Genomic DNA, 12,990 nt, shown 5'->3' with positions numbered 1-12,990 from the left:
TTAACTAATCTCTACACCCACTATAGGGCTCAAACTTATAGCCCCAAGTTCAAGAGTTGCTTGCTCTACCCACTGAGCCAGCCAGGTGCACCCATCTTTTTTTTCTTTTTTAAGTGTCTAAGCAGGCTCATTTAACTTTCATTCACTCATGAAGATCATAAGCACTCTAGAAACTAATTTAGCTTACTTTTTCCATTCCCCAAAATTGGTTCAATAATTTGTCTTATACTCTTCCAGACTCTGGATATGTGCTATCAAGTGATAACTTTTATTTTCTCTTGGCCAAAATTTTTCCAAGACCAAATTAATAAATCTTGCAGTTTACTACCTAAGTAATTCTTGCCAACTAGGCATCTTTATTCTCTAATGTTCTCCCTCAGCCGGAGTATACAAAGGCTTCAAAAGCTGCTTTTTGCTGAAAACATACCCTTTAAATATTATAAAGGAAGAATAGCTTTTTTATTTTTTTTAAAGACTTTACTTATTTATTTATTCATGAGAGACTCAGAGAGAGAGGCAGAGACATAGGCAGAGGGAGAAGCAGGCTCCTTCTATCTTCTATTGAAGGAGCCCAATATGGGATTTGATCCCCGGGCCGGGAGCACGCCCTGAGACAAAGGCAGATGCTCAACCGAGGAGTCACCCAGGTATCCTGAAAGAACAACTTTATATAATTTTTTTAAACTAGAATTGATCTTTGTCAATTTTTAGAGAAGAATGAAAATTAATTTTATCAGATTAATTTATATTCAATTTAAAATTATATATATATATTCAAAGTAGGTCTTAAATCTATGTTCTTGAGTAAAAATTCTATCATAAAACACAATAAACAGTATCAGAGGCTTTAACTCCGAAATATTTAAACAAGGAGTTTAGCATGCAAAAGGAAAAGAGATCACATAACAACACTATTTCAGTCAATATACCACTTTTTAAAAATGTAAGTTAAATACATAAGACAAAAAGCTTGTTCATTATCAAAGATGAAAGAATAATCTTGAACTTGAGGTCTTCAACTGATAATTTTATTAACTACCATATGGTGAGGCCTTCCATCTTTTCTCTAAGTCCAGAAGACCCCTCTCATGGAGTTCCAGTCCTGCTTACCTAACACTTACTAGATACTGACATCTGAATGCTTGATACCTCAAACAACTCATCTCTCAATCCTTCCACCCTAGTTCTTCCCCTCTGCTCCCTACTAAGACATGAAAGGCATTGTCATCCACTCAGAAACCAGTGTCTTCTTTCTCACTTCCCTAAATCTAATGAGTCAAGTCTTCTTTTAATCTCTTCCAATCTATCCTTTTCTCCTCTTGCTTCTTCCTACTGTCTTTTCCTTTGATTACGACTCTTATTCTTCATCTAAACTCCCACAATAACCTCCTATATGTCCTCCTTCTCCCACTATCTCTTGAAATAGTCATCTGCCTAGCCCCTAAGTGAATCTGAACTTGAGATTCTTGGCCCCTTAGACTCTAAGGTCCTCTTAGTATGACAAACAAGATCTGGTTCCTATCTAGCTCTTCAGCCTCTACTTCTGCCATGCACTCCTTACTGTCCATTTACTTTAAAATAATGTTCTGGTTTTCTGAGGGTTGATTTACATTTCCACGTGTTTGTCCATGGACAGAAATCACCTCTGCCCTACCTTCACTGTGCTTGGCAAACTCCTACTTATCCTCTAAATGCTCAGGACCAAACCATTCTTCTTTGTATTACTTCAGTGTCTCTGAAATATTTTTACATCTGAAAATGCTTCTGATTATGCTTAAGTTTGAGAAGAAAAGCATCTCACTTAGCTCTGTATTATTAGTACTTAGTATATAGTATCCGTCATGGTTATCTGTAGATAGTTAACAAAATAAATGCTGAATGCATACTGATCTAGAACTGAGATAAGGCTGGAATCACAGCAGAATCCTCATGCTCCTCAACACCTATGTTTGCTTAAATATTTAAATATTTACTGACTGCTAATTTGGGTTGAGGACTAAGAAACTGAATCTATTTGAAAATGAATCTTTCTTTCATTGAGATGAGCAATTGTAGATACACGTAGGTGGAAGAAACTACTATTGTTTCTATTGCCCCTGTCACCACTTCCAATCTATTTAAGACGATCTCTAATATACAAAATCATAAGCAATTTATTTTCACAGTTCAAAAGCAAGGAGAAATGGAAATCTTACTCCAGCTCTAGGATTCTCAAGCATAAAGCTTCATAAATTGTTATTCACTAGAGTTTTTCAGTTTAGAATGAATATTATACTTTTGTATTATCTAATTAACAAATACAGAATTTTAAAGTGCAGAAAAATATGGTTTACTTTCTTAAATTCAAATTATGTCAGGATGAGTAGTTCTTAGCTGCACAGAATAGACAGTAAAGAGGTAAAAACAAAATTATTTTTTGCAGTGATAAAATAATGAAATTCTTCAAAAGCTTGCAGTCAGAAAACAGCAGTAAGAATGACCTTGAATAATCATCCTTGAATGGCCCATACCACAACCCTTGGCAGAATTATTTAGGAAGTATTTGGTTTTAGAAGATACTAATAAGTCCTATTAAAAGTTAATACTACACAGTGATGAATCTATCATATACTAAGGAAAGAAGAGAATAACTAAAGTTATCCTAATGTGGTTTTAAAATAGCTTTGACAGAAATAGTATTCAAACTCAGTTCTTCTCTGCTTCTTAGTTTTTCTTTCAATAACGGTGACTACTTCCCACTATTTATTATATACCATTAATGATGCTGTTGAATAATTTATAAAATATGCACACAAAACTATCAGTGTCCTGGAAATAAAAAGAATGTTAATCTCAGAGGAAGGCTACCATTACACTTACTATGGTACAAGGAGGCTATTCACTAAAGGTTATGATTCAAGATCTATTCCACATCAAAATTTGGTAATACCTGAAATATCCTTGGGATTCCTCCAGTATTGTAGTGAACTACTAGGCTGACTTTATTCTCTTTTTCCACAATTTCAAAGGACCCTTCTTTCCATTTTGTAATTCCAGTCTGCATGCTTCGAATTCTGATAGGACCGTGTATCTTCAGAGGAGACATTCTTTAAAAATAAATTGCTTCTAGCCAAATTAAAAAGCAAAAATACACCTTCACCTGACAGATTCTAAGGAAGAAAAATAAAATAGTAAGTTACAATTTACTAAAATAAGAGTGATTAAAATAAGAGTTTGAAAGAGCATTTAATAAACCATGTTATGTCCTTTTCTCTATTTCAATAAACCACTTTTTATTAAGCATCTTCAAAGGCCTTGATTAGCTGATAGGCACAAGAAAGACAACTAAATGTCACTGAATGTCCTTGACTACTAAATCTATCCACCTTTTATTTCTTCCATGCATGTTCCCTTCTTTGCCATATGTCCAGTATCTATGCCCTACTAGTGTTTAAATTTTGCACTATGCATCATTAACAGACTGCTGCCACTAAAGGCATATCAATCAGGAATATTGAAGATTCCACTGTCAATGCCCACATGTCAATTGTCCACAGCAATATAACCAACTTGTATCTTCCTTCATGAATGCTAAAAGGTCTTGAGTTTCAAATTTAGTTAAATATTTTCAGTCCGCTGACTCCATTTCTTAAAATGGAGTTCCTCTCAAAACATCAAATCATGTTACAAAACAATTCCTTCTGCCAGTCAGTAGTCTAAGCATCTCCATGTATAAGTATAAAAGATACTAAATGAATTAAAATATTGTAATAATCAAATTAGTTTAACTTCCAGAATTATACTGAGAAAGTTATTCTCTAGGTAAAACAGAAAAAACCTCTCTTCCTAAGAACCACCTAGCACAGTGAAAAGAATCCTTACCATTTTTCTTTGATAAATACTCAAATTTCTGAATGAACTTCTAAATACTTAAAAATTACTTCTAGTAATAATAGAATATTTAAGACTTTCAAACTAGTTTGCCAAATGTCAGCAAGTAAATACAATTATAATAGCAAAGAACATTAGTGTTGTTATGTACATATATACACAATCATCTAAAACAAATTTTATTTATACTCTTTTCAAATTTCTAAAAACATTGCTAATAGATTCTTGCTTATAATTTTAGAAATTAAAAATCATCAGACTTTGCCTCTGCCTAAACAACTCAACTAGAAAAGCTTTAAAAATGTAGTATACAAAAGAAAAAATACAGGAGGCCTAACTATCAGGAGCCAGCTGTCCCTAATTTATAACTTCCCTTTCTAACTATTAGTTTTCTCAATTGTATATAGGAACAGCAAATGCTATAGCGTTGCAAAACTAAATGAAATAACACACATTAGGCACCCAACAGACAAAAGCTTTAATATGAATGAAATCAGTGTCCACTTTCTGAATTTACTCCTCACCTGCAACCCCATTCCTCCAAAGACCTCCAATTAAATAAGCTGTTAACAGGGATTAAACTCAACTGCGTAGAGGGACCATGCAGGTGACATGACTTAAGCAAGAAAAACTGCTACTGAAATCTAATTTTACCATGCAGAATTAGTCAACCGGTATTATCAGACCATCTAACTTTTCAAGAAAATGAGTTCCAAATATTTATGTAAAACTGCCCACTTTAAATTATGAGCAAGGAATTCAAATTTATTTTTAAAAGCAACAAATCAAGCAAAACCCACCTACAGGCAGGATATAGGCAGGATAGAGCCTGGGGGCCCTTAGTTTGAGGTCTCGTGATATTAGATATCAAATAACTGGGAATTAAATTTAAAAGAGATGTTGAAAACCCTTTGAATAGTTAAAAGGTGTTAGGCATTTTAAGTCTCCTTTACTATTCACTCATTTCATCAAATTTCCTGAATACCTACTTTGGCCAGATTTATTAATTTTTTTTAAAGATTTTATTTATTGGGGAGGGGGGGAGAGAGAGAGAGAGAGAGAAAACAAGCAAGGGAAGGAGGAGAGGGTGAGGGAGAAGCAGGCTCAAGCAGGCTCTCTGCTGAGCAGGGAGCCCAACACAGGACTCAATCCCAGGATTCTGGGACCACGACCTGAGCCAAAGGCCGACGCTTAAACAACTGAGCCACTCAGGCACCCCGGCCAGATTTATATGGTATAATTTACTAGGTTTATGAACCCATCAAAGTAACAGAGTCCACTACTGTTTATAGATCTGTTAACATGGCACTGCTCAAACTAGTAACTACAGAATTTTGGACCAAAAATGCGTGGTTTGTAATACTTTTCTTGCAATTAATAATTTGATGCTTCAATGTTTGGATGTGTCCTTAGACTTTTCCACTCTGCCCTTAGACTTTTTTCCTGTCTCAGCATTGCCAAGACTGTGACCCCTCTCCTACCCCAGTTGCCCATCCAGAAAGACAAGAGTTATCTTTGATTTTTTTTCAATTACTAGTATTATATTGGAAATGAAGATCATGGTAGAGTCCCATCAATTCTACCTCTATATACCTCTCAGACATTTTTATAATGAACTGTAGGTCAAACCACATCACTCTCCTTAATACCATTCAACAGCTCCCCACTGCCCTCACAATAAAATCTAGACTCATTAAAATGACATTAAACAACTTTCATGATCCAGGCTTTACTTACCTATCCCAAAGCCCTTCAAATCCAGTCATCTAAACTATCTATAATGTCCCCCCAAAAGTCGTATGTTCTCATCCCACTATACCTTTGCATGGTGCACTATGGTTTATCTCTGGAGAATCTGTAGGTACTCTCCTTATCCCCCCAAAGGCCCCTTGATTTCTTCTCTTGGCTATAAAATCAAGGCTCAGCTTAGATGCTATCTTCCTTAAGAAGGCTTTCGAGCTACCTTTCACTTTTTCTCTCACCCCATATCCAGACTGAGACTGCTTCATGCTTCTGCAGTCTCTGTTGTACCCTGTGCTTACCTCTAGTATAACATTGTATCATAAACTGTTCACTTCTTTGTCTCTATTTACACTTTGCTATTTGAAGACAGGGAATATGTACTTTAAACTCTGAAACCCCATTTATGACAGTGTCTGACACAGAAGAAATACTTATTATTCAAGAATAAGGAACAAATCAGCCCTATCAATTCTATTCAATTTGCTATTAAAATATACAACAGCAGATACTGAAACCATAAATCTCTTATATATATATATAGAATTATATTTACTAAGTTCTTTTTTTTATTTACTAAGTTCTTTATAAAAGTATCGCTATGCGCTATACTGCATAAAACTCATCTTTTGAACACTGCATCTAAGCCTTTTCTATGTGCATCTGAATTTCTCTACTAAATGCAAAGCTGTCCTTGTATCTTACCGAAATTCAAGGAAAGAAAAATCATTTGTGGAAGACTAAGAATTAATACAGTTATAGAATGCATTAAAACAAAAACGTAGGTAAACTTGCTTAAACTGGGATTCATATTATTCATTGCTTAATGAAGAAACTCCATGTTAAGAGTTCTGTCAGATTTCCTCACTTTTCCTTATATGTCACTACAGGTCAGGGAACCAAATTAAAAGATAATATAAAACTCTATTATCTTGGTGCTTTCTTAACAAACCAAAAGTAAAAGCCAATGACCTTGAATTCCTCTAACAAAATATACTTCTAAAATTTATTTTAACAAAAGTGGAGGTGAAGATTTCAAAGTTCACTAAAGCATATGAGAAATAAAAAAACTATTGGTTACTTCTGTTTCTATATATAATTATTCTCTGTATGATTCTCAAACATTTTGATGCAAAATTTTAAGTATATGAAATTTTACTTCAGATACCAAACATTTCCTTAACCATTTCTACTAGCAATCCCTCTTTCCTTTAAGAAAAAACAACCCTAAAAGGTAGAGGATATAAAATTTGTAGAAGCAACAGAACTTTTTCTTAAGCTCTCAATTTAGTCCATTCCTGGTCTTGTCCTAAATGAATTACTATATCTACTTTTGTACATTCATCATATTATCAAGGTTTGCTCTATCCAGTTAAAAGAAAAAAAAACTAAGTTTCTTTTTCAGTGTGTAGCATGATCCTGTGGTAACAGTTAAACTTTCTATTAATCTAGGACAATGAGAAGCTTTCTTTGAATTCTATAATGCTAATTCCCTACCAAAGCAATATTACTAAGACAAGGTGAAAAAAAATGATTTTTTATTTTTTTAATAACAAATTATTTAAGTATGTCCAAAGAGATTCCTCTTTCCCTAACTTTTTCACTATTAAAATTACTGTTCAACTTTGAGCATTCTATGAAAGCTTAATCAATAATATGGACAAAAATGTTTCTGTACCCTGTACAGTTATTTAAATGCACACCTTTTAGGTACTGCTCTGAAGACATCCTTATCTATAGGGTGTTCTGCATTAAGCAAGCATGCTAAAACAAAATTACTACAAAAATAGAAGAAAATTGTTAATTCTTGCTAATTTGCATAGTCTTGGAAAAAATATACCCAAAATAAAAAACATTACTTACTTTTCAGTGACTTTTACTGAAAAACCCTATGTAATAACAATTCACCTTTATTCTGATCCTTGTGCCAAAGGCAATGCACTCTTCTTGGGGAACTACTCATATTTTGCAGCTATGCCAGTTCTCCGGGAAGCCATCAACTCAGCTAAAGAAAATATAAGTGTGCCTTTTTAAAAGAATCCAACTTACAAAATTAAAATAAAAAAAAAAGAAGAAAGCAATCATTTACACAAGATGAACTCTTTTTATTTAAAAACCACAAGTTACCTTACTGAAAACATTTAAAATATAACAACACTCAAGATACATATATACGCAATCAATAGAACTTCAGGGATGTATCTGCTGTACAAATGAAGGACTTGAGGCTTCTACCTTATCCATTTGTGTCTTGGTATATTTATTCCTGCGACATTTTGAAATTAAGACAACAGTGAAAAAGAGTATATTCTTTGTTAACTCTATAAACATTGTTACATAATGATGTCTTAAATCCTAAAATACCATTTCCATGATGTACTGATACAAATTTCGAAAGGTGAGTAAATTTGGAGTTTTTATTTTTCTTTCAAAACTAACTTTATGGATGTTTCTCAAATTTAGCCTCCCTAACTCTCAACTTTCCATAAAGTTCTACCCAAACATCTTTCACTGCCCCCTTGAATGCTATAAAATCAACTTTAAACTCATTCCTTCACTTAGTAAAAAAATGACTGAGTTACTTTAATTTGATGGCACTGTGGAAAGAATACAAATGTGAAGATGATACAGTCCACATCCTCCTTATGAGGATCCCACACTTCTCTACATTTTCCTCCCACTATCATTCAGACAAAAAATTTTAGAACCATCTTTACCCTCCTTCTCGTTCATCTAAAACCCAGCCTTTTTATAGCTGCTGATTCAGAAACTCATTGTGCCATCACTCCCATCTAATATTTATTATGCAACATTTACTAAACATAGTGCTAAGAGCCATGCTGCATTATCTCATTTAATTTTCCCGATAACTGGGGCAGCCCCAGTGGCTCAGCGGTTTAGCGCCGCCTTCAGTCCAGGGTGTGATCCTGGAGACCAGGGATCGAGTCCCACATCGGGCTCCCTGCATGGAGCCTGCTTCTCCCTCTGCCTGTGTCTCTGCCTCTCTCTCCCTCTGTGTCTCTCATGAATAAATAAATAAACAATAAAATCTTAAAAAAAAAAATTCCCAATAATCTTACAGGGATTATCATCTCTAGTTTACAGATTAGGAAACTGAGGTTTAGAGAGATTAAGTTATTCACAGTTACAAAATTCATTAAGAGACAAAAGTAAATCTAACACCAGAACCCATGTTTTTAACCACTACCACACTGTAACCTCATTAATGATTTGCAGCAACAATCACTTTCCAGTCTCTATTCTTGCACAATGTTTCCATTCAATGAATCCTCTACTCTATAATACCCTTTCTAAGGAACTACTCTCTTACCAAGTTAAGTATGCACTTTGTCTCCTTAACTTTCTAAGTGAGGAGCAAGGTAGGTATCTATCTTATCTTCTCTTGTACAACAAAAATACAAGCACTTAGCAAGTGCAAAATACTTGTTATTGGAGTCCATTCCCACCTTTTTAAAATTTTACTGTGGTAAGAATACTTAATACAAGATCTGCCCTCTTAACAAAACTTTAAATGTACAATGCTTTATTGTTAACTATAGGTACAATGCTGTACAGCATACCTCTAGAATATTTTCATCTCAACTGAAACGTTCTCCCAAAACGTTTTTTACAATCAGCTTTTTAACAGCTCATCACTATGCATAAAATAAATCCAAATGCCTTTCTGTGTTTGGCCCTCATATACTTCCTGTATTTATTTCCTATTTTTCTTTTTTCTTTTTTTTTTTTTTAAAGATTGTATTTATTCATGACAGAGAGAGTGAGAGAGAGAGAGAGAGACAGGCAGAGGGAGAAGCAGGCTCCATGCAGGGAGCCTGATGTGGGACTCGATCCCGGGTCTCCAGGATCACACTCTGGGCTGAAGGCGGCGCTAGACCACTGGGCCACCGGGGCTGCCCCTATTTCCTATTTCTCAACACAAATCCTGTTCTACACACACAAATTAATAAATTTTAGTATTTTCCATATCCAACAACTTAGGTAGGGATTTTTCTTGTATTTATTTTTGGAAACCTCATCCTCACTTGTCTTATAGTTTAACCTATTGTTAAAATATATAAACCACTGCTCTGATTTCTTTTCTAAAAGAGCTTTCTTTTCTAAAAAATCCATAAAACAAATGCAGACAGATAAAATTAGTGCATGACTAAAAGAATGAAGTTGATCTAGGTAAAGTTTCTCTCCAGTTTAGAGTCTAAAATCTAAATGATTTTATGACCAAAGAATGAGTAAAATCATCCATAGCTGGAAAACTCTTGGGTTTTTTCTTTTGTGTCCTTTAAATTGTTAAGAGTGAAAAGGTGCTTATCATCAGATGACAAGATATCAGTAAGCTAGTGCTTCCCAAAGACATGACGGTTCCTAAAACAAGCTCTAGTTTACTTACTTAACAAATTCTTGAGAAATAGAAATGAAATAGCTATTAACATATATTCTAGTAGGAGACACATTTTAAACAATCACACAATATACAATTACAAGTTCTAAAAAGTGATACAAATATAACGTACAGGGCATGACAAGACATTATAATAAGGTACCTGATTTAAGACTTGGGGTAGTGGGTAGAGGCCAAAGCTAAGCTAATATTGAAGAATGAATGAATTTGGGATGGCCATACTGAACAATCCAGGAAAATACAACAGCATGAGCAAAGGACCCATAGCTGGAAAATAACTTGGTGTGACTAAGGAAATGAAAAGCAGTGTAGCTAGATTTTAGTGAGCAAGAGGAGGCTGGAGCAAGATGAAGCTAGTGAAGGTAGAAGAATCAAGTTATATAGAATCCTATAGACCACAGTAAGGATTTTTATTTTTACCCTAAATGTAATAAACATTTAGTGATAGGAAATCCACTAAAGAGTTGTAAGCAGAGGGACACCTGGGTGGCTCAGCGGTTAAGCACCTGCTTTTGGCCAGGGCATGATCCCGGAGTCCCAGGATTGAATCCCACATCAAGCTCCCTACATGGAGCCTGCTTCTCCCTCTGCCTGTGTCTCTGATTCTCTCTCTGTGTCATAAATAAGTAAGTAAGTAAATAAGTGTTGTAAGCTGAGAAATAACATGTTACTCGAATGGAGAAATGATATATTTTGGGTTTGGGGAGGAGAGTAAAAAAAGAATCCAAAAAAGTAGGGCAGAAGAGAATATTGAAGTGATTCAGCTTATAACAATTACAATAACAATTAATGCTTACTGGCTATTTACTGTGTGCCATCTGCCATTTAATCCTCATAACAATCCAGTAAGGTAGTTATTATTCCCATTTTACAGATGAGAAATAAAGGGAACCAGTGACATTAAGTCCAGGTGAAAGATTGTGGCTTGAACTTGAAAATTGATACTGAAGATGTACAGAAATACATTCAGACGTACATATGACCCTTTGAACATGGGTTTGAAATGCATGGAGCTACTTCTATGTGACATTTTCAATAAATATAGTTATTGTAAACGTATTTTCTGTTTCTTATGATTTTCTTAATAACATTTATTTAGTCTAACTTTATTCTAAGAATACAGCATAAAATATACATAGCACAGAATACGCACTGACATTTACTTATTGGTATTCCAGTCAACTGTAGGTTATTAGTAGCTAGGTTTTAGGAGAATCAAGTTACATGTGGACTTTCAACTGGAAAGGGTCAGTGCACCATCCCTTGCATTGTTCACGGGTCAACTGTATTGGATATAGAACTTAAAGATACATGGGATGAAGGAGAAATCAAAAATGGATTTCAAGTTTCTAGCTTATATAAGTAGATAAATATACCACTTAATGAAACAGGATACTGAAGGACAAAGAACTTGGGGTATGCAGAGAAAACTTAAGACTTTGGTTTTAGATGTATTATATTTGAAATTCCCAAGAAAAAAATCAAGTGGGGATGTCAAGCAGTTGGTTATTTAGATCTTGACCTGAAAATAAAGGGAAAAAGCTGGAAATTAAAATTCTTAAGTCTTCAACATACAGGTGGAATTTACAGCTTCGGGCAAATTAAGAATTTGCAGCAAAGGTGAACAGACCTAGCACTAAACCCAGATATTCCATTTCACTCCATCAAACATCTCGCGCTGTGTTCATCGATTACTTTGATGTCACCCGGCTTTACAGCCCTCATTCAACTCTACATTTCAACAGAATTCAACAACTCTTGATTACTTCTTTCATCTCTTTAACCGGAGATTTGACCTCTGTACAGTTATTAAACACCAAGAATCCCTCAGTGCTCCATCCTGGGTCCGTTTTTTCTAGCACTACACTCTCCTTAGGCAATTTCATCCACATGCATAGCTTCAGTTACTATCAACATGGCAGATGACACATATACATGAATTTATACAGCCTGTCCAGAGCTCTCCTTTGAGCTCCAACCCACTACATCCAACTGCCTCCTTGACAGCCTTAGACCTGTCCCCAGTTAAGAGACTTGTCCATACTGCCTACTCCCCCCACCCCCGCCAAAAGGCATTTACAGAGCCGAAATTTTGAAAACGATTACCACAAAACCACTACAAGCCAATTCTCCAGAACACAGGATTTTGTCATCAGTGATCATTTCCTTTCCGTGGATCATGACCTAAAATAGGTAAACCTGACAACCCGATCTGCTAGCTAGAAGAGGAGGAGCAACCAAACGCACGACAAAAATACAATCCATGCCTTCCAGTGAGAGACAGACAGGAGAGGGAAGAAGACGAAAAATGGTCAAGAGAGACTATCCAAGGCCTGATGGGTGTGCGGCAACGGAAGTCACCTGAAGAGACAGCAGGCCTTGCTAAGGGGCGGGTGGCGGGCGACGACAGCCCCCAGCGAAAGGGGGCCAGGTTTGGGTTGCGGAGCAAGAGCGTGACAAGGAAGACCAGGTGAAAGGAAAAGGAAAGCCTGGGGGGAAACCCCAGAGGAGTACCTGTGAGGCCCTGGGAGCGCCGAAGGGGTGGGGGTGAGCGGAGCAGCAGCGGGGCGAACTCCAGAAGAGTGAACGCCGAGTGGGCGGACCGCAAGGGGCGGGGGGCGGGGGAGGGGGACCTGGGAAAACGGCTCGGTTGAGAAGCTGGCCGCCGGGCCCACCTTACCTGTGCCTGCGGGTCCGGAGCCCTGCACCGGCCTGCCGGAAGCACAGAGTCCGCGCGGAGGGGGAGGAGCCGAGGGTAAGGAAGGAAGGGACACCGGGCACGGAGGAGAGGGGCCGCTCACTCCCCCTAGTCAGGGAGAGCGGCTGATGGCGGGAACTGTGACCACACGCAAACACGCACGCACGCACGCACACTCGACGCGCCCGGACGAGGCGCGTGCGCGCAAGCCTGCAAGCTCCGCCCTTCCTACGCCTTCGCCCCGCCCCGGCACCGAGCGCCG

At 36.7% G+C, this 12,990-nt stretch overlaps 1 protein-coding gene across 5 annotated transcripts in view; it reads right to left on the bottom strand.

Annotated features, from left to right (window-relative positions):
- USP37 (ubiquitin specific peptidase 37) overlaps window positions 1-12,926 on the bottom strand; it is a 95,872-nt gene extending 82,946 nt beyond the window's left edge. Inside the window, exons 1-3 of one of the 5 annotated variants that reach the window (XM_072812884.1) lie at window positions 12,711-12,926; window positions 7,474-7,615; window positions 2,930-3,149 (exon numbers count right to left, since the gene is read on the bottom strand). In XM_072812884.1, the coding sequence (XP_072668985.1) occupies window positions 2,930-3,085 (156 nt within the window). In that variant the 5' untranslated portion in view covers window positions 3,086-3,149; window positions 7,474-7,615; window positions 12,711-12,926. Of the gene's footprint in view, window positions 1-2,929; window positions 3,150-7,473; window positions 7,616-12,710 lie in introns of those variants that run through there. The other 4 variants (XM_072812881.1, XM_072812883.1, XM_072812882.1 and 1 more) reach the window with 4 other exon arrangements.
- Window positions 12,927-12,990: the final 64 nt, after the last annotated feature.

This window comes from Canis lupus, chromosome 36 (genome assembly GCF_048164855.1).
Source record: "Canis lupus baileyi chromosome 36, mCanLup2.hap1, whole genome shotgun sequence".
NCBI classification, from domain to species: domain Eukaryota; kingdom Metazoa; phylum Chordata; class Mammalia; order Carnivora; family Canidae; genus Canis; species Canis lupus.
This window is presented reverse-complemented; position numbering and strand designations above follow the sequence as displayed.